Raw genomic sequence first — 23,245 nt, 5'->3', positions numbered from 1 at the left:
TGATCCTGGAGTCCCGGGATCGAGTCCCGCATCGGGCTCCCTGCTCGGCGGGGAGTCTGCTTCTCCCTCTGACCTTCCTCCCTCTCATGTGCTCTCTCTCTCTCTCACTCTCTCAAATAAATGAATAAATAAAATCTTTAAAAAAAAAAAAGAAAGAAAAGCACTTTTTCAAGGCAAATGTTGACTTGCTGATAATGATGGATAATATTTTTATTAACATTTTTCTTAATGTACCTCCTCCTTAGAAGATGTACCCTTTTTTGTACTGTTTTTCTTTTATAATACAAAAGACTACTTTTTGAGGTAAAAGCACTGTAGGATAGTTGCTGGATAACTTTGGGAGTATTTTAAGAAAGAGAAATGATTGCCACCAGGTACACTCGTTTTCTGCTGTATGAAATCCTAACACTCTAGGTTGGAATATGTCTTATGCCGAGTTTTATAGTTCGGTGTTTTAAATCTTAGCCAACTTATTTTTAAAATTTTTTGTTTTGAAAAAATTAAAATAAGTAAAAAAAGAATATGACAAGATTGTAAACTTGTCAGCCACATTCCTCCCATCTTGTTCTTCCGAGCAGCGGGAAGAAATAGAAGAATTGAGGTTTAGATGTCTCATTGCACATATTGCAATGAACAGCTATAGAATTATATCATGAAATCAGTTATCCTCACGTGCAGTGTGATCAGGTTGTTACTATGGTAACATTTCCATTTGTGGATTTTTGTAGAGTTAAAATTTGTAGTCATCACATGATACTGCCATTGGCTTTTGATTTCGCATGTAAATAAATCACTGTACTACCTGCATGCTATTAAGTAGCACCAGTCATAGCTCTTAACAACCACCCATACACTCTAGGGTAGGGAATCAAAAATATGAAAATGAAGGAAATGCAAAATTACATTTTAAGGCTGTCCTGATGTTGCTGCTAAAATTTTAAATGTTTTTTTTAAAGGAATAAGAGCATTGCTAGTTAGTTACTCTCTGAGATACCTTAATTTTATAAGTATATGATATGAAATTGGTTAGGCACGGTAGCAGTAGGAGGTAAGGAGGGCTTTAATTTATCAGCTAAATGGGTGCTTAAATAACCAAAACAGAAGTAATGACCCTTCTGAGACTGAGAAGATTCATTTGAAAACAGTCTTCTTTCATTTTAACCTTATTAACTGTTTGACATTTGTTCTGTTTTCAGATATGCAGAAGTTGTCCTGCTCATTTCACTTCTGATTATAAAATCAGACTCTAATATCTTAGATTAACTTGGATTAAAATAGCCTATAATGTTCCCCTGTATCAATTACTGTATTCTAGTAAAGATTCCTACTGTTTTTGTTTTGTTTTGCTTCCTAAAGCCCCCTGCTGCTGTTGATTACACCTAGATCTGCTACTGATTGGAACTGTTAAAAGGCAAAGATAGTGTGGCTGGTTGCTGAATCATTTAATTGTAGGACTAATAAGAGATGTTCTCTCTGGGACCTAAAAGAAATAGCGACACTAGAATATTATGTATAAAGAGGCCAAGAAATATTCTTTTGCACTTCAGTAATTTTTGAAGGTGTGAAATTTATTTACTTGTAACATAATGGAGGAGTATCAGCAGCCTCGTTGGCTTCCTAAACCATGTAACTGAACTCTGTTGAGGAAAGAAAAAGGGAGGAGAAATTCTAGAGAAAATTTAGTGCTAACAATTATTTTTCCCTGGGAATTGAATACTGTTAGTTTTATCAAAATAAAACAAATGGGATAACTATATATGTTAGTTTTATCAAAATAAAACAAATGGGATAACTCAGTAGTTGAGACATTTGATAATGAAATGGCAAGAAATTCCAAGTTAAGTTTTCATTTGTAATTAAGGCCATATTTGTAAGCCCAATGCACAATATAGAATGAAGTTGTATAAGATACAAGCTCCCCATGAGAACTTTACATATAAGTTTTGGAATCTAGAGATAGGATTGGGTATTTTATGAGGCATCCATAGATCAAGAACAGCTATCAATTTGTACCCTCACTACTTAATAAATTGAGGTCATTAGTCCTGTGCTGAACTTAGAGTTATTTGAGGGGGTATAGTTATGTACAGGTGTATTAAATGATACTTCATGATATTGCTACTCTTGTTCATTATAAATAATTGCTTCTTTTAAAGACACTTCAGTTTTCTAGGTGCAGACTAAACCAGTGGTTTTAAGTAATTTGTTTGAAGTTACGTACATCTGTTGGGAAGTACTGACTGTAACTTGAATTGGGAGAAAATGAATGTTCTTTTAAGATATTTATTGAAACATTTTAATCAGGAAACTTACATGAAGGGTGCTTTCTGGAAGGGGGTTGCCAGCAATGCATATGATAGGTTGGAGAGAGGGGAAGAGGCCAGTCAGAAAAGTTTGCGCTAAGGACTAGGCAGCAGGTAGAATGCAGTAATTGGAATGGTGGCAGTAGAAGTGAAGTAGAATTCAGTGTTGGGGTCTTTTACTTTTTGTTGATGACCCATTAAATCAAGCACCAAAAACCTGAGAAAATGGCTGAAATCTTTTAATGACTAAATGAATATGCTGTAAGTAATGAACCATTAGACTGTAAGCTCCTTGAAGGCTAATTAATCTTTTTTGTGGTCTCAGTGCTTGACACATTACATTGTTTATAGTAGTCATTCAACCTTTTCTAAAGTGAAAAAAAGTAAATAAAAGAGAAAGCCCCTGTACTGGTTTGCTAGGACTGCCATAGCGAAGTATCACAAACTTAGTGGCAGAAGCAACAGAAATACGTTGTCTCACCATTTTGGAGACAAAAAGTCTGAGGTGAAGGTGTTGGCAGATTTGGTTCTTTTTGTGGGCTGCAGAGGAAGGATCTGCTCTAGGCCCGTCTTTGGCTTGTAGATGGCTGTCTTATCCCTGTGTCTTCACATCATCTTCCCTCTGTAGGTGTCTAAGTGACTGCTTGTATTACCCCTTACAAATAAGAACACCAGTCATATTGCATGAGGGCCCACCTTAATGATATCATTTTAACTTCATTTCTTCCTTAAGGCTCTGTCTCCAAATAAGGTCATACTCTGAGGTACTGGGGGTTAGGACTTATAAGAATTTTGGGGCATCGTAATTCAACCAGTAATAAGTCTCTTTGAAGTTGATAGGGCTGATAGGCCTATGGCTAATGACATATACAATGAATCAAAAAGTACAGATGGCCATTCTACAGTTAATGTCAGTAAGGGACCCACAGCTATATGTCCGTTTCTAATTAATACCATGTAATGTAAGTTTCACCTCAGTTTTACTGTTTTTCAATTTGTATCTGCAGTTTGACAGCTAACCATTGTACTGGTTTCCATCTAGTGGCAGAAATAGGAGATTGGAGGCTGTGCAAAGTACAATAGAACTAATTTCCTTGTCTCCTCTTCCACTTTATTTTACATTGTTTAGAATAATTTAAAGCATTATCCATCCCCATCACCCAGACTTCTTAAATTTTAGGAAAACAAGCATTATCTAAGTATTATGGGTAATAACTAAATTACATTTATAATGTTGTAGTAGGTGGGTTTTTATGTACAATTTTGATCAGGTAGTCATTTATCTAGAACAGATGTTCCCCAAGTGTGGTCTCTGGATCAGCGGCACAGCCTTACCTGGAGACTGTTAAGAAAAGCAAATTCTTAGGCTCTACTCCAGACCTATGGATCAGAAATTCTAAGGGTGGAGTCCAAAAATCTGTATTTTAATAAGATCTTCAAGTGATTCTGTATACACCAGCATTTAGGAACCACTTATATATTGTGAATATAAGTATACTGTACAGTACCTAATTTTATTGTTTTCAGTAATTATAGAAGCTTAGAGTTACATGTATTTTTCTTTCTAATATTCTTTTGGTTATATTATCTGCTACTGAGATTTTGATTAGGAATGGTACCCAAAGTTATTATATTATTTTTATGGGAAACCATTAATTTCTATTGTTGGTTTATTGTGTGTCTTTCTAGAAATGTTTTATGCATGTAAAACCAAAGAAGTAAAACTCTCTTGCTCTGTGTGTGTGTGTGTGTGTGTGTGTGTGTGTGTGTGTATACTTCTTTCCTCTTTTTTTCTCCATCTACAGATGGTAACATAGGACCTTGCTATTTTCAGCTATCATTGTAACTTAGACTTTCTGTATTAATGCATCATTCTTTTGTTTGTCTTTCTCTTCTTTCTTCTTTTTAAATAGCTATATAGTATTACCACTGTATGCCTGTACAATAACTTATTTAACAAGTCCCCAGTTGATGGACATTTAGGGTTATTTCAACAGTTTGCTATTTTAAAAATTCTGTGAGAAATATTCCTGTGAGTGGAGTACAGAATATTTTTTAAAAGATTCACACTAAAAACTCACATGCATATATAAAAGTTAATATTTTTATTATTTCATATGTGCAGGTATATTTGTAGTATAATTTCCTATGAATGTAACTACAAGGTCAAAGAGTATATATATATATACTCGTAATTTTGATAGCTATTTCCAAATCATCTTCCAAGGAGGTTACACCAGTTTATACCCCCTTTAGCAGATATAAATTATTGTTTCAAAATGTGTTTATTTGAAGGTACACCAGTGTTATATACTAGTGTTATATTTTTGAAGAAAACATCTATGTTAAGCTAAAAAGAAAACACAAAACTTAAACTAGTGTCTTCGACAAACAGTATATAAAGATTACTTCAGAGTTTCTTACATTAAGTTATAATATATTTTAGAAACTTCTTGATGCATAAATTGAAGATAGGTTTGAAGATTGTCTCCACTAATCTGAAGTAAATCTACATTTAGTGATTCATTAAAAAGTAATCTTTACATATCTGGAAAAACATATCTTTGAAATAGTGTTGGTTTACTGTCAGTGAGTACTTGGACAATCTTTAAATGTGGGGATTATTTGAGATACTACATATGTAGTTGTTTAAAAATTTATGATTTTTTTTTTTTTTGGTAACCGCCATAATGTTTTTAATTAAAACTCTTTTTAGGTTTTTCATTTACGTAGTATCATTGGTTTATATTGTGTTAATCATTTCAAAATTTAAAATGAAGCAGTAGTGAGACACAGAGCATTGGTTTTTTTTGTGTGTGTTTTTAAAAACATTCTATACTCCACCCACCCTCCCCTCCCCCCCTTTTAACACTCTCTTAACTTAAAACTACTAAACAGATTTTTATTTTAATCTTTGGAACAAAAAATGTTCTCTTGGGCTGATACCAGTACTTTCCATGCCAAGTTACAGACCGGAATCTATTTTTATAGGCCAAGATATAAACCTCTGAAAACCAGAGTTTATAATGGAAACATTGACAGGTCCTTAACTATCACAGCACACATGGCACTGCTGAAATCATAAGGTACAAGGCACAAGATTTCACATGCTGGGTGAGCATTGAATTTTTCAGTAATTGTATTGTCAAATGTCTTTCAGCTAGGGTTTAATAAGCATCAAGTTCAAATGGAGCTGTGTTAGGGGCCATGAGAGCACATTGTCTGGGCCTGATTCCTGCCCTCTGAATGCTTATACAGAAGCACACAGACGCTGAAAAGCACTGGGATAAACCTGTTGGGGGACAGCTTAGAGAAGGGATTTGGTGGGAGAGAAATAGGTGAACTTCCTCACCTCTAGATCTCATTTGTGGTACAGCCCTGAAAATCCTGCATGTTTTCGCACGTAGGTCATTACACGTGTGTTCTGGGTATTATTACAAAGTAGGTAAAACTGATCAGTGACATCTTCATTTTAATAGTATCACAGAAGAAAGTTTAAACTTCATATTGTTACATAATCAAGGAAGTTTGATATTGGGTAGTTAGGTGAATTGAGAACTTAACCATTTTACTTTCTCTTTGAGGGATCCTATCTAGGTAAAAAAGAAAGAAGGAAGGAAGGAAGGAAGGAAGGAAGGAGCTTTCTTCAAAGACTACATTTGATTACTCAGCTTTATTTGATTAAAGAAAAATCATTAAAACAACCTCCCTGGGTCCTTTGAATCACTATACAGTGTTTTAGTCATATTTTAGTTTAAATGTGATTAGTCCTCCTACCATTAGTTAATGAATGCCATCAGTTAATACTAATGAATGGCCCTACAGTGTTTTAAGTACTTTAAAGGGAAACATGAACTCAGAACATGTCAGATACCTTTATGGGAAAATAGTTAAAATGGTTTAAGGTGCATATTTAATTTGAATGTTCATGGCGGGTGGGATTCTTGAATTTGTAACACCAACATTGTCTACGTTCTTACTGCCTTTTCTTTATCTTGTTAAATTCTGGAGAGAAGTGGAGGTGTTATGTCAGATATGCTATCTCAGAGGCATTGTGAAGTGTTACGAAAACCAGTATCTTGTGGGAAGATAATGAAGTGATAGTTTGTTGCTACAGATTTTGCAAGTACTGCCAGAAGAAATAGGTAAAAGGAAGATGTTAATTTGAATCTGAATCAGATTTTCTGTTGTAGTTTAAATTTGCCTTATCCATTGACCTATATCCATATACGTTTAATAAGATTTAGATAGGAGACATGCTTGACATCCCAAGAGGCATCTTTTTATGTTTCAGACTGGTTTTCCACTAATAAAGAGAATATGGACGTTTTTTGAGTAGTTTAAGATTTTGAATCTGTGATTAAATTTCTTCCCCTAATATGTTGAAATAATGCCTTTGTATCTTGAAGGATGGAAAATTTCTAAATGTAAGCTATTTAAGTCTGTGCAGTTGTACTAGTTCTGGAATAGGGGGGTCCTCGTTTGACCTATTTCTTTAGGGAGTAAAATATGTACACTAACTCTCTTGTCTACTTCTCTTTGCCATTACTGTAGAAAACCTCACCACATATTTCAGGAACTGTGGCGTTGATCTTGGTTACTTAGGTTAAAGGTAATACCACCTCATATTTTAAAAGTAGCATTTTATTTCACTACAAGGTAAAATGGAGGAGTGTGTGATATATCTAGATCTATAGACAGACACTAAGTTCCTAGATTTACAGATTTGTCTGCCTTATAAATTGTTCCAGAAGCAAAAGTACAATGATGGAAGCATATACTAAATAAAACCAAAATCCAGAAAACTTGTTAGAGCTGACTAAACTTAGTCTCTTGTAATTCATATCCATAGCTGAGAGGGCTGGTAACAAATCAGACAACTCACAAAATCTATTCTATACTGACTGTATTAATAAATTTATCTGATGCAGTCTTACCACTAGCAGTTTCTAACTGAAACAGTTTTGAGGAAGGGCAATATTTTTAATCAGTGAAAGAAGAGACTTAGATTTTGTTTTGCCTTTGTGCCTCACAAAGCAGAGATTGTGTGAGTTGGGGCAAAGATTTTCTTTCCTGGGCTCATTCACATGTTCATCCTCCCCTGTCATTTTCTCTTATTAGGACTTGATATACAGACACTGGGCTAGGAGCTCCTGATCTTCAGTAGTCAGTAGGTGTCATTTACTCAGAAACAACTAAAGATACTGAATTCATACAAAATAAAATCAAATTACATTTAGTATTATATTTTCTTACATGGCTCTCTAATTTGATTGGTTGATTGATTGATTGTAGGCATTTCATTTCTCCAAAATACTAGAAGCATCCCGAGGACTGTCATCTGTCTAGATGCCCTTTTGTGTGACTTGGTTTTCCATCTTTTACTATACTTTTTCTATGCTGACTCCTTTTTACCTTATCTTCCTCCTTCTAGTGTACCATAGTCTTGATATTACTTCTGGGACTGATCTTTTATTCTTAACTTTCTGAGGAAAGGCTCTTTTCTGAAGAAGGTCCTGAGTGGATGACCCAGGTGCTCAGTGTTTTTCCTCATTTGAGACATGTAATGTGGTCTCTATCATGTCATCTCTCACTCCCATGCACAAGCCCCCCATGCCTTTCCATCTCAAAGTATAAACCAGAGTCTTTTCATGGCCTAAAAGGACATAAAGGGCCTCTCTCCTGTCCTTCCCACCCCATTTCTCTTCATTCACACCCCATCTTTCTTTGTCCCTCCAAAACTCCTAGCTGTTTCCCATTTTAGGGTCTCTGCATTTGCTGTTGCCAGCAAGCTCTGCCCCCAAATGATCCAGTGGCTTGTTCCCTCATTTATTCAAATGCCACCACCTTCTCAGGGCCTCCCAAGACTGCACTTTCACAAATAAGCTTCCAGCTCTCAAGCTCTCAGTGATGCCCCATCATACTCTGTCCTCTTATCCTCTTTACATTTTCTTCATAACATATGTCACTACTGGACATGTAAATTATTTTTTATGCTTAGTTTATTGTTTGTCTTCCCCTGGAATGTAAATTCTCGGAAGACAGAGACATTGACTGTCTTGTTCACTTCTAAATGATCACCTTCTAGCCTAGCTGCTCGCATATGGGAGGACTCAACAAGTATTTTCTAAGTTGAATGTATGTTACACTTGTGCAGTCCCTGCTTTGTCCAATTTCTGTTTCCTTCTTTCCTTTCTCAGTAAACAAATTGAGAAAATATTATGTGAAATCTAATTGCAGTGTATAAGGTAGAGAACAAATCTTATGGGATATTTGAAGGATTTGTGTTTTTGAACTGTAAGTACCCTTCTGTCTTTGCTCTCATTATAATAACCTAATTGTGTAAACATCGCCATCAGAGCAGTGGCAGTGTGATGGTGATAGTAATAACAATAATAGCTAGTATTTATTGAGTGCTTACTATGTATGTGCCCAGTATTTTTCTGAGTTCTTTAGGTTTGTTTGTTTAATCCTCACAAAGGCTGTGCAATGGATATTTCTCATTTTACTTTGAAGAAACTGAGGGACAAAGAGTTTAACCACCTTACTAAGGTCAGATAGTTAATAAGGGCATTTCCTCAATTTGAGCCTACAAAATGTGACTCTGTCACTGGTGTCAACAAAAAGTAGATTTTGGAAATTTCCTTTGGTGGGAATCGTAAAGCGTGGTAGTGGAAAGAAGTATGATGCCAGTGCATTCTAGGAGGAGGGGCTTTTCTTTCTTGCCTTTTGATTCTTTTGGAAGAGAGAAAGCCTGTTTTGTTTACTTTTTCCTTATTAGAAGTAGAAATACGGGATTGGCTTTTATATGATCTAGTTTCTGAATTTATCCATTTAATTGTTTGGAGCAGAATGGAATGGAGTTAGGAAGCATTTCAGAGAGAAGGGAGCCATTGAGCTGAACTTTGGGAAGTGATTAGTGGGATCTGGTCTGATAGATATTTAGTCAGTAATATTTACTGTTATTTGCCAGATCATGAGAATAGAAGAGTGGTTTTGTTTTGTTTTATCTTGTCTTGTTTTGTTTTGTTTTAAAGAAATATTTCCGAGAGAGAGGAATGGGGTTGGATAAGTTTTTTTGACCAAGGCTAGTTGCCCAAATAAATAAATAAATAAATAAATAAATAAATAAATAAATAAATGGATGTCTTTAAAGAATGAAAAGATATAAAGGAGAAGATTAGAAAGATAGATGTGGGTAGATCATGAAAGGTATTGAGAACCTGTAGGTGTATTTATATGTCAGCAGGCATCATGGAACCTTGATTATCCCTTGACTTCTTAGAGTTAGAGCTCTTCTAATACATCTCCTTTGCTATGGGATTCTGTCCTGCATTACGTGGTATGTACATTTTCTATATTCTGCCTCCTATCAGATTCTAAGTGTTAAGACAGCAAGGATGTTGCCTCTCTTCGTTCTTTATTGCCTGGAGTTCCTTTCCTAGTACCAATATACACAGTAGGAAGACAGTAGGAATGTCTTAAAATGAATTTCTGAAGAAGTCTGAATTCATGTCCCAGCCACTTAGTGTGTGCCATTGAGCTGAGATCCTTAACCTGTTCATTTCAATATCCACATATATAAAATAGGGATGATAATGATGCCTTTCTGATAAGATGCTGAGGAGATTGAATGGGATAGTATCATAAAGCACAGTGTCTAGCTGGCATTTACTAAGCATGCAGTAATCATCAGTACTGCGCACCTCTCTTAGCATAGAGAAAGCGTTGAACAAATTATCATAATCATTCTTTATTTCTTTTTTGTTCAGGAACATAATCAGTTGTTCATTGTACCATATTTACAAAGGGAAAATTTGGTTTTCTTTAAATCATTCTTTTCAGAATGCATCCTGCAACATTATTTGCCATATGGGGACCATTTAAAGCATACATGAATGGTAATTTAATTTACACTGTACTTATGATTTTTTAATACTGTATTAAAATTATTATGTATCTGTGATTTCTTTTTTCTAAAAAATCCTATAAATTATTAAGCAAAAGACTGCATAGTTGAAAACTGGGCAAAAGATATGAACAAGCAGCTCTTAGAAAAGATGACCCAAATGGCTAGTAAGTAGCCACAGGGGGTTCCTAGATATTTGGTCAGACATTATTGCAGGTGGTTTTGTGAGGGTGTTTTGGATGAAATTAATATTTACATGGGCAGAAGTAGATTGGCTCTCAATGTGGGTGGGCCTCATCTAATCAGTTGAAGGCCTGAATAGAACAAAAGGCTGACCTTACCCCTAGCAAAAGGAATTCTACAGCAGACTGACTTGGACTTCATCTACATCCTCTCTTTCTGATGGCCTTCAAGCCGTATTATCATTGGCTTCTCCCTCTGACAGCCTTTGAAATAGAACATTGGCTCTCCCTGGATCTCCAGCCTGCCTTCCTATTCACCCTGCAGGTTGAACTTGCCAGGTCTGTGTAATAAAACTCTCTCTTTCTTCTACTTTTTCTCTAAAATCTTCTATTGGTTTGTTTCTCTGGAGAACTCTAATAGAACAGATGAAAGGATTTTCAATCAAGAAGTAGTCAGGGAGATGCTAATTAAAACCACAGTGAGATACCACTTCATACCATTCAGATTGGGGGTGGGGGGAAGAGGCTCATATGTAGCAGGGATGTAGAAAAATAGGAACTGTCCCATACCAACACATAAATTAGTATAGCTACTTCAGGTAGAAATTTGACATAATTTTGTTAGAGTTAAAGATAGGCAAACAATTTGATCTAGCAATTTTACTTCTAGATTAAAATTACTAGATTCATCAAAACAAGATTGCATTAAATGTTAAAGTATGATATCTTAAAATTTAGTTTTGTGTTAACATGATTCCATGAAAATTCTTTCATTTTTATATTTGGTTGCTTATTTAACTATAGATAGATATACGTATGTGGCTTGCCTATGGGCTCACAATTGCTGTTTTGCAGACTTCCACAGGGTACTCAATAAAATAATTTTTTTTTTTAAAGATTTTGTTTATTTGTTTGACAGAGAGAGACACAGTGAGAGAGGGAACACAAGCAAGGGGAGAAGGAGAAGCAGGCTTCCTGCTGAGCAGGGAGCCCGATGCGGGGCTCGATCCCAGGACCCTGGGACCATGATCTGAGCCGAAGGCAGATGCTTAACGACTGAGCCACCCAGGCGCCCCCTCAATAAAATAATTTTTGAAATGAGATGGTTTAAAGAAGTATATCAGGAATTTCAGTCACTATGTCCATTCTGAAATTCTAGTAGTAACTAAAAAATATAGATTAATTTTCATACATTTTTTGGGTGTTAACACTTTTCTGTCAGTAAATTACTAGAATGATTTTGTAAAGAATGATCATGCTGTTCCAAAAGGGTGTGTGTGGCATATAAAAATAATCCATATTGTACTAGAAGGCAAAGTATTAGTTTCTCAAATATGGGAAAGAGAAAAGATCATACCAATGTATTTGTGTAATTATGTATGTTTACTGTTTTGACCACTTACGTTCACTTAATACTTAAATAACAAGTGGACTTTCTTAAATATTTAGTAAAAACTTAGAGCTTCATACTGCTTGGACAAAGTCTTCCTATGGCATTAAAAATAACTGGACATCTTAATCTTTTACTTGATTTTTCTAGGATTTAAAATCCTAGCTATTTAAAATATTACTGAATGGAGCACTTGGTGTTATACGCAAACAATGAATCATGGAACACTACATCAAAAACTAATGATGTAATGTATGGTGATTAACATAACATAATAAATTAAAATTAAAATAAATATTGTATATATGGTTTTTAAAGTTATAAGAACATTTTTTTTGTTTTTGCTAAGGAAGACTTTGTAAAAATGTACTTAAGTGAAAGTGAGTATATTTGGACTTGGGTGGGGGGGAGATTATTACCTGGTTTCAAAAGCCTCCATAGGAAAAAATTACCTTATGATAATGTCACTTGAAGTGCTTGATCCTGTTTAGTTCATTAGAAATTAAGATAAAATTTCCAGGCCCTAAACAGTTTTCAGAGCTTCATATCTCTATTTATTTAACTCAATATAATTCCAAGTGACTATGTCATTGTTTTGTAAATGGGTAAAGGGTGGCATGAAGTTTGTAATCTACCTTTTAAGTGTTTGCTGAGGTTTAGGCATACATTATCAAAATTTTAGAAATTATGCAATGTTTTCATTTAAATCAGTGTGGTAAGAAATCTATATACCTGATTTAATGTACTTATCTTTTAAACATTATTGTGATATTAGTGAAATTTTGAAGAAAGCGTGCTGTCTTCTGCTAAAGTATATACACAGGAAGAAGTATGTATATTTGCCAGTAAAAGTCTTTGGCAGTTGGTATAGGGTTTGTGTAGCCTCTCTGTTGTCCCTGTGTATACGCACATGACTATTTGTGTATTTATTGTTTTGTTAATTGCACTCTTTCATCAACCTGTTCAGCTCCTCACTTGTTCTACATGGCATTCATGGACTTATTCTGGTTTTTCAGTATGCATTGATGTCTTGAAAAATTCTTCAGTAGTAGCCATAGAACCCTTATGCTTTGTGACATTGGGATATCATGTGAACACTGTATCATCTTCTGTTTTTTATACTTAACCCTTTTTTCTTTATCCATCTTTCATTTTACCAGTGCTTGAAACTTACTTTCTTGTAAAAATATGTAGACAGTTTTATTCTCATTTTGAGGGCCCATAATGTTTACATTTTAAAGCTATACATATGTATCTTTTTTTTTTTTTTTTTACATGAACATTGTGGTTTTGGTATTAGAAAAAATACAGACAGAAGTTATATATATACAAGTCTCTTTTGGGTAAAGATGGAACTATTACAATCAACATGAATAGCAAAGACTCAGAATCTCTCAAGTCCTATTACTTTCCAGTGAAGCTCAAATTCATTATTTACAGTAGGTTACTATTTTAGGTGACTGTCATTTTCTGTTATCAATTATAGAAAAATCTATATATATGTCATCAAGTTGGAAAATTGGAGTTTTTATTGTCTCTATAAATAATGATGATCTATTATAATGGAAATATTTTTACATCCATACTGAGGCTTCTTGTTTCATATGTCCAAATATATAGAAGCTACTACTTACCATGAGCAAATAAGCGAGTCATTTTTGAAGTCACTAATCAGTTAAATTGGTGTTTTTCATATGGAGTATAACATGTCTTCACATTATGCATTATTTTTTTAAAATTTAAGGTCACACTCAGAACTTACCATACCCCAGATTCTTATGCAGTATCATGAATATTTATTAACATTTTATTTACAATATGAGAATGAAAATGTTATATATTTGAATAAGAATGGTCTCAACAAGTTAACAAAACTCAATTTTCTTTGTTTTTTTGTTTTTTTTCTTTTTTCTAAATGCACCTATTTTCCTTAGTAAAGATAATCTCACTGTTAGAATAGTCATGTACTCTATCTCCATTCACTAGGGTCCTCAGTGGCTCTTAGATTTTTGTTGGGTTGTTTCATTTTTCTGCATTTGGTAGGGGATGATTTCCATTAAGAAATTGGTTTGTTCATTTGTTTATTATTATATTTCTTTGCAGTTACTTAGGGAAATTGAAAGACAAGTTGCTGTGGGGCCGGGTACTTTGAGTAGTATTATCTTGGTCTTTCCCATCAGTGATTACTAATTAATGATTACTAGATTGCAGCTCTGGAAAAACAACTCTCTCCTGCTTTGGGGTGAGTTTTTTTGGGATCTTACTCTCAGAGTTTTGATCTCATTTAATCCTGGGACTCCTATAATGAGCATACCACATATTTTCCCATAGATACTCATCTTCATTTATCTATTGGTAGGGTTGTTAGATAAAGTACAGGATGCACAATTAAATTTGAATTCCAGATAAATTGTGAATACTTTTTAGTATAAGTATGTTATAGATACTACTTTTATTGTTTTTCTGAAATTCAGATTTGACTGGGCATCTGTATTTTTTACTTTATTTCAATTAATTAATAATTTCAATTAATTAATAATTTCAATTAATTAGCTAATGCTAAGTCTGGCCACCTATTTCCTGGGCTCTTTCCTCACTCAACTTTGAGCTCCTTGGGTGAAGAGGGCTGGATGTACCTTAGTTCATCTATACATAGTTTTCCTATCTCCGTGGTAGTCTGGTGATTTTTACCAACTGAAAGAATAAAATCTCTAATCAGCCATAATGTTTCTTTATCTGAGTATTTATAAAGCAACTGTGTTTGACTGAGTTTGCCCTTTTATGTGAGTTAAGTTCATTGAAAATCATGTTTCAGTGAAATGTTGCAGATCTTAATATTAATTAAAAAATTTCATCTCCCTTTCTCTTCACTTCTCTTCCTCATCTTTTCCCCTTCTCTTTCCAGCTCTTACTATAATTAGCTAGCATTAACAGCAAATGTTTACTTTAGTTAAATTATTCAGAACATTTATTTTACTTGTCAAATGTTAGATCAGGTTGTTGTTTGAACTGGTAATTAAATGCAGCCTAATATGCTCTTGTATTTAAATGCAATATAAGCCTGGTTCCTCATCATTCTGTATAATTTTGATGTTCAAGGCTGACATTTCAAAAAGGTTTTCTCTTTTCAAATATTGCTCATTCTTCTTGACCACCTAATTGTTATAGTTACCTTGATTTTATGAAAACCTGACTGAGTAGTTTAAAGGCTTGAGGTGTTCTCTGTATAAAATAGGGACAGTCACAATTGGAAGTATTTTGGTATGGCTGTATAATAACAAAAGATTTGGTCATTAGGCGGAGCTACTTTCCCAGTCTTTGCGTCTTGAGCATCTGTTCTAGAGAACTCTGAAAGCAACTAAGGGTATACTGTGGAGAGCTTTTTGTTAGACCACTTTAACTTTTTATAGTGCTCAATTTTCTCTCGGTTTATATAGTCACAACCGCCACTTTCTATTACTCTATAGCATTTGAATATTTGAAAGGCCAAATATATTCTTATTTTGTAATATAACATATTTAAGCCCACCTGTGAACATTTCATATATTCTTCTTATTTCTGAAAAAAAAAAATATATATATATAGTTTATGAATCTAGTTTATTTCTATAGTGGATTGTTTGCCCTAAACATCTTGTTCTGGTAGCCTGGAAACTGTAAGAATTAAGTCTTATAATTTTAATTTTCTTTTGATCATTGTTCTTAGGATGGTAGACCCTTATGTATTCCTATACCTGTTTAATTGGCAACACTTAGATAGTACAATTGTGTGGTTGGTAAAAGTGAATTAGATTTTCAAGATTTTACCAATGAGTGATATTTAATATTGAATGACATGTATTAAGACAAATGCTTTTATATATAATTTATTTGGCATTGTAAATGCATTTATCTTGTGAGAAACAGAACCCCTGTTGTCAGATGAAGTATTCTGGAAAGGTTTGGAGTAAATAAATAATAAAACTACTTTGATACACAATCTAACCAATATTAAATATTAAGACTTTCAGATGATTGATTTTAATACTTAACTTATTCAGAGTCCAATGTAACCCTCTTGCATTAAAGATTGACAGAATTTAAAAATAGAACTTTATTCTTTCTTTCTTTGCTTTACTTCTTTCTTCACTTTTTCTTTCATTCTTTCTTCCTTCCTCCTTTCTTACCTCCTTCTCTCCCTTATGAGGAAAGACTTTAGAACATCATTATTCCCAAACATCAAATTTACCTTTAGCTGCCAACATTTTTAAATAAAAGAGGTTTTTTTTAATCATTAATTCTATAGATAATGTTCAGTTACTCTCTCTCTTAATTATGAAAATGCAGCTTCTATCAAAGTTTGTTGCTTTTATAGCCAAGATGTCATGTTTTAGGTTATATACCCATCATGGTAAATGCATGCTATCGTGACAGATACTTATTCATACCATATCCTCTCTCCCTTTGATAACTGTGCTCTGGAAATAGTTCATTTAAGCTCTTTGATATGCTTTTCTTATAGGAGATATCTTTATGTAAAGTAATATTACTCTGTCATTTCAGTGTTTGACTTTTAAGTTTACCATCAGTCAAGAATTTAAATGAATGAAGTATGCGTATATGAGCTTTTCTGAATATGGATGTCTTTAGAAGACACAATTCAGAATGCTAATTCTCTGCCTATGTATTAGAAGCTGTGAAAGAATGAATACACATTGAAAATACATAGAACTTAGATTCAGAGGGTATAAATTGTTTTTCTAAAGGCTTTTGTTGATGTGATACCATTTTAAAAGAAAAAAAAGTTATTGAACTGACCTGTCCTTTTGTCTGTATAATGCTAATTTGAGATTTTCACTTGAGACTGCTTGTATTGCTTCACTTGACATGGAAAATATTGTTTTGAAATTTTATTATTATTATTATTTTTTAAAGATTTTATTTATTTATTTGACAGAGAGAGCGAGAGAGCACAAGCAGGGGGAACAGTAGAGGGAGAGGGAGAAGCAGGCTCCCCGCCAAGCAGGGAGCCCGATGCGGGGCTCAATCCCAGGACCCTGAGATCATGACCTGAGCTGAAGGCAGACGCTTAACGACTGAGCCACCCAGGCGCCCTGAAATTTTATTAAATATATTTTAAAACTGTCGTCTAAGCTTTAGGGCTAAACTCTTACCCTCTCATTAAATATTAACTATTTTCACAAGACTTACCTTCTTTCAGGCAGATCACTTTTATCCTGAGATTTAATATTGCAAGAACCAGATTTGTAAAGCCAATATAACTGTCCTTAAGATTAGTCTTGGATTTTAAATGGCAGTTTCAGCCTAACGTGTCAATTCCTGTGGCCAGGATAGCAGTAAAACCATACTGTACAACCAGTTTTGAGTTTTGTGAATTTTGAGTTTATGTGAAGCAGGAAATTTAACTGTTATTTATGGTAATGTAGCAAAGAAGGGATATCTCCTTTCTCAAGTCTTAGAAGGTATATTGCTGTGTGTTCTGAATTAGAAAAAATAAGATTGCCTTCAGTTTTAAAAATTCTGAGGGTTTTGTCAGGGAAATTCTCAAGACAGATTGACATTATTTAAGAAAACTGAAATCCATCAATTATGAATTTTAGTAGTCCTTTAAGGTATTTATTTTTGGTCATTATGTATTTTTCTCTCTATCTGCCTTTTATATAGAGAAGATTAAGTCATATCAAATACAGAAGTCTGGGTTTGTAATACAAATACAAGATGTAATGGTACATTGTGCCTTTCAAAATGTTTATGCCATTTTGACTTTTAATAATGATTATCTTGGGGCGCCTGGGTGGCTCAGTTGGTTAAGCGACTGCCTTCGGCTCAGGTCATGATCCTGGAGTCCTGGGATTGAGTCCCACATCGGGCTCCCTGCTCAGTGGGGAGTCTGCTTCTCCCTCTGACCCTCCTCCCTCTCATGCTCTCTGTCTCTCTTTCTCTCTCTCTCAAATAAAAAAAAAAACTTAAAAAAAAAAAAACTTAAAAAAAAAATAATGATTATCTTAAAATTTTTAGGTTAAAAAAGTTCCCTTAATTGCTTTATTTGAATTTTTTTCAAATATTTTCTTACGGTCTGATATTTATAGGTGAAAGATTATTCATAATAGTGGTTAAAATGAATATAGACACATTTGTTTAAAAACCTTTGATATTCTTCTTTGTAGTAGTCAAATATTTTTACTCTTGGTCTTATCACAAAACACAAATTGGAAAATTTTTAAGAGAATTACTTCACATTTAAAAGCAGCACTATATTGTGGTTTTATAAGGTAATCACAGTAGCAGTAGCCAACTTGCAATTAAATATTTTTTTATTCTAGAAAGCTAAAGTAGCCTTTGTATTTAAAACCAAACAACAAAAAACAAAGCAGCACCTGCTTAGTAAGTTACTTTTGAACAAGATTATTATTTAAATCCATAATTAAAAGTAAGAACATCATGTAAACTTTTTCTTCAACAGATTTCTTGAAAATAACTCATTATTACTATTTAGCCAGTTTGCTTTATTTGAATATAAAAGAATTTTAGTGATTCAGTTTCAATCTATAGGCATAATAAATTAGAAGTGGATGCCTAATTGTACAGACTAGTTGTAGATATTTGGTAAATTTTATATGTTGGTTATTGATTATAACCATAGATGTTGGTTTCTAAAAAATTATTATTAAAGCTAAAATCAGTGAATGACTTCTTGAACCTAACTTTCTCGAAGGAGTCAAAAAGACCTTAAGTATCTTTGAAAATCTTGAGTGAATATATGAACATCATGTTGTAGAGTATCTTATTTTAGCTAGAAAAGTGTGTTTTTTTTTAATGTTCTTTTTAAACATATACTTTGATATCAGTTTGGTAGTTACTTGTTTATCTCTCATAAAGTTCAAAGTACATAAAATTCCCTTATTTGTATATTTTAGGTATGTGAAGTGTATAACAGCGAAAGTGTACTATAAAAATAAAAAATTAAGGTAATGATATGAAAACATGTCTAGGATATTAAAGAAATTTTATGGAAATCTGGCTGTTAACTTGGAATATGCATTTTCAAATGTTTTCTCTCATATTTTCAAAAGTATAACAAAATGTATGGAGAATATGAATCTTAACATTAAAATAGTTGTCCATGGGCCAAATACAATTTTGAAATGTGTTTAATCTATTCCACACAATTTTTTTTTAATTGGAATTATTTGCCAACACTTTAAAGAGATTTCACATAAAATTCTGGATTTCTGGCTTGTCTTGAATAAGCCAAAGCAGAGTAAAGGGTGTTTCAGTCATTCACAGACCCCATCCTCTTATCCCCCTTTGCTTTATACCTTGCCTGTTTGTCTCATTGACTTACTGAGAGCCAAATATAGTGCCGGAGTAAAGAATGTGAGCTCTAGAGCTAGACAAGATAGTTTTCTGGCTTCAGTACTTACTACTTGTGTGACTGTAGACAAATTAGTTAATCTCTCTGTACCTCAGTTTTCTCTTTGGTAAAATGAAAATGATGAGGAAGGTATGTCAGTAGGGCTGTTGGGAGGATGAAATGATGAATATGCATGAAGCATTTAGAGTGGTTTTGACTTATATTCATTGCTCAATCGACGTTCATTTCGATTAATAATGCTCTTTGCTTGACCCCTTTAGGCATTTGAGCTTGATGGTCCTTACTTCTCCATAGCAGAGGACTTTATTTCTTAATCTGTTTATTCATTTAATCAAAATTAATCAGATTCTGTTTTATAATATATGTAACTGATCATTTACTTTTTGCTGTCCTCTACTAGACTGTATTCCCCAGAATTCCTTCAGTATTGTAAGTGCTAAATATTTGCACACATAAGCAGCAAATAACTGGTAGCTGTCTAGATTTATGGATTTAGGACTTGATTTATGGCTTTAGAAATTCTTACTGTATGTTGGCAGTGAAAGTTTTCTGCTTTCTGTAGTGTTGGTTTTGCTTACCTTTTTGCTTTTGTTTTAGCCACAATCTAAGGTGGGTGTGAGTGTGAGTGGGTGAGAGTTGGAGAGTTCTGGTAAAACTCAGAAAATGTACAAGAGTATTTTACAAAGCGAGAGTTTTAGGGAGAAACTAAGCAGGATAGAGGAGCATGTTGTGTTGGGAAGAGGCTGGTCAAAGATTTGTATATTTATTGGCTTCTCTGGAACCTTTTCTTGGTAAGTGGAGTCCATATCCTGTAAAATTATATACTTGTTTTCGTTGGGCTTCTTTTTCCAATTTATCATTCCTCATATACTCTTCCTGTATCATGTCTCTCCCTTCTCTTGAAACTTAAAATTTCATGTGTTACATTATTTTGGATGAAAATTAGTGAGCCCAGTTTATTTTTTTGGAAAATTCTGATTTGGGAAGGTTATATGCAGCTTATAAACAAAGAAAATTTGTAAGTAGTTAGTGTAGCTTAAAAGTTCAATAATAATTAATTAAAAACATCTTTGTTTAAATTGAATCATTTATAGAAATCAGAACCTAGGAGAAAACCCTTCAAAATGAATAAAAAAATAGGTGGTTATTTATATAATCTTGCCTTTGTAAGCATAATAATACTAGAGGTAGTAGAAGCCATAAAGGAGATATAGATATATTTGGGTGCAGAGAAATGAAAAATTACTTATGTCACAAAAACACCATGTTATTTGAAGACAGACACATTCTGAGAAAAATATCTGTATCACGTGACAAAGGTTTAATATTCTTAAGATCTAAAGAATGCTTACAAATTATGAAGATAATCATAATAAGAAACTCCATCCACAAAAGATAATAAATAAATGTCAGAGAAAACATATGAATCTTCAGTAATCTCACTAGTTATCAAGCAAATGCAATATAAAATTTGACTATCACACTGGTCAATAAAATGAATTACCCATTCCCATTGTTCATGAGGGTGCAGGGGAATGAATTGTTCTATGTACGAATCTTTCTAGAGCATAATTTGCCAAAACTTATCATAGAGTCTTATTTTTTTAAATACATGTTTGGTCCAGCAGTGACATAAGAATTTATCTTAAGGAAATAATCATAGGTTGGCATAGAGATATTACTAAAAGATATTCATTGTGAAATTGTTTATAGTGTTGAACAGCTGAAAGCATTCTGTCTGTTCACTAACAGGGAATTGGTTACATAAATTGGTATAGTTATTTAATGGAATACTAGAGGTCCATTTGAAGTGATAATATGGTCTTTTTTATGGGATGGAAAATATCCACAATAATTTACATAATCAGTATACTTAGCATGTTAGATCACATTAAAAAATATATATTTTAAATGCCAGAACAGAAACAGGAAGGATATGTGTAATAAAATGAAATGTTAACAGGGCTACTATTTTTAGCTAACACAATTATGAATGATTTTAGGCTATACTTTCTATATTTTGAAATTTTCTACTGTAAATGGATATTGTTTTGACAATGAAATAAGAAGATGCTATAAATGGGACTGTAATTTAACTTACAATTCAACTTTCTGTGCAGAAGTTTATTGAAAATACATGTGATTGAACATTGAGGTAAAGGTTACCAGTGAAGTTCAAATTTGTGGAGAGTTGTTGAAATGGAAATTTTGTGCCACTTTTTGCTTCTTTGCATATGCCTGCCAATGTGTTGTAACAGTCCCTGAAGCCTGTGGAAAACTTGTTAATGTCTGTAATGCTCATTTAATCATTTCAATCTTGTATTTATTCCCAGTCATAGCAAAATGAAAAAATATCATTTCTCTGTCTCTCTCTCTCTTTTTTTTTTTTAAATCTCCCAGGTAGTCACTTTGGTGACATTGTCCAGTTCTCACAATGTATCATTCCTTATCTGAAACTAGACACCCTCTGCAGCCAGAAGAACAAGAAGTGGGCATCGATCCCTTGTCAAGTTACTCAAACAAGACTGGAGGTGAGTTTTCTATGGAGATACATTCTGGTTAATGGAAAACCTAGCAGAGAGCCTCTAGTTAGCTCTGCCTGCCTTCTGTATGTAGTTCTTTTCATGAAGCAGAGCAGGGTATCTTGAAGCACACTTCCCTGGATAGGTAGAAAGCACTCTGACACTAATGAATACCACACAACATCAACTTTCAATTATAGACAGAAGCATTAGCCAAATGTTTAATGCACTGTCATTCTTAAAAAAAAAAAGATAAACAATTACTTTAGCATAGGGAATGGCCTTTGTCAGACATCCTTTAAAGAAGTCTTAAGCTTCTGGTGTTGATTTTACAGGGATTTTTTGCCTTTAAAAGTAAGTTGACATTATTCCAGGATAAAAGACTTGCCTCATTCTCTCTTCTCTCTCTCTCTTTTAAAGTAATTGAAATGTGTGTCTTACTTTTAAAGATCTATACGTTGAAATTGTTGAAAGAATAAAAGAGACTGTTAAAAGGTAAACTGCATTCAGGGTCTACCTTATAAAAATTTATCAAATGTGTATGTTTCAGAACTCTGTTTTGTTTTCTCTGTATTGGTAATAATATAGTATCTGAAAAAGGAAGCTGTCAGTTTGTGCAAATTCTTAAAGCCTTATCTTTATTTTTAGTTGATTCATTGACTCAGGTTACTACTTGTAATTTTTTGCTCATGAAATATATACATCAGGATTTTGAGCTGTATTTTAAAAAAAAATCACAGTTAGTCAAAGTGATTCACATATATTTTGTTTACTTCAGATTCAAATTTTTTTTTCTATATTGGTAGAAAGGTCTGCTATTAACTTGTGTTTTGGGAATTAAAAAAAAATGATTCCTTAAAGTGGTTATTTCTTTAGTGCACAAAGCTTGACTTTATGGAGTGTGTTTATGGTTTTTGTGCATCTTTACTTCCTTCTACATCATACAAATGCCATTGTTGTTTTCAATGAAAATAGTATAATTTGGGGGCACCTGGTGGCTCAGTCAGTTAAGTGTCTGCCTTCGGCTCAAGTCATGAATTTAGGGTCCTGGCATTGAGCCCCGCCTTTGGCTCCTTGCTCAGTAGGGAGCCTGCTTCTCCCTCTGCTTGCCACTCCCCCTGCTTGTGTGCTCTGTTGGGTGCTTGCGCTCACGCTCTCTCACTCTCTCTCCTTCTCTCAAATAAATAAAATGTTTAAAAAGAGTATAACTTGCCCTACAACTTATTTTTGTGATTTTACTTTTTATTTTTGTGTGTTTATTGAAAAGGTCTCAAAAGGACTGTTCAAGGTTTTAGTAATATGAAAAAAATTGTTAGTATCTTAGCATCTTAAAAATTTCAGTGGTAAGAATACTACATCTCCTAGTGATTTTTTTTTTAAGTGTAGTATCTATAAGAAGCACTAATAATTAAATAAGTCAAATTATTTCATGAGCTTTTCTGTAAGTGGGTATTTTAAAAATAAATATATTTTAAAGTATATAAAATAATTTTACCAAAATTTTCTGATTTATGTGCTTATTTTAGAACACAGTTGTTTTTTTTTTTTTAAGTATGTATTTTTT

The 23,245-nt window shown here is 33.5% G+C and overlaps 1 protein-coding gene across 1 annotated transcript in view; it reads left to right on the top strand.

Moving 5' to 3' along the window:
- The window catches only part of TBC1D5 (TBC1 domain family member 5), a 412,307-nt gene that overhangs the window by 37,235 nt on the left and 351,827 nt on the right, over window positions 1–23,245 (top strand). The window contains exon 2 of the mRNA XM_044920546.1: window positions 21,560–21,690. Coding sequence (XP_044776481.1) covers window positions 21,594–21,690 — 97 coding nt within the window. The 5' untranslated portion in view covers window positions 21,560–21,593. The remainder of the gene's footprint in view (window positions 1–21,559; window positions 21,691–23,245) is intronic.

Source organism: Neomonachus schauinslandi, chromosome 1 (assembly GCF_002201575.2).
Source record: "Neomonachus schauinslandi chromosome 1, ASM220157v2, whole genome shotgun sequence".
NCBI lineage: Eukaryota > Metazoa > Chordata > Mammalia > Carnivora > Phocidae > Neomonachus > Neomonachus schauinslandi.
Note: the sequence above shows the minus strand (reverse complement) of the source record. Positions and strands in the feature narration are given on the sequence as shown.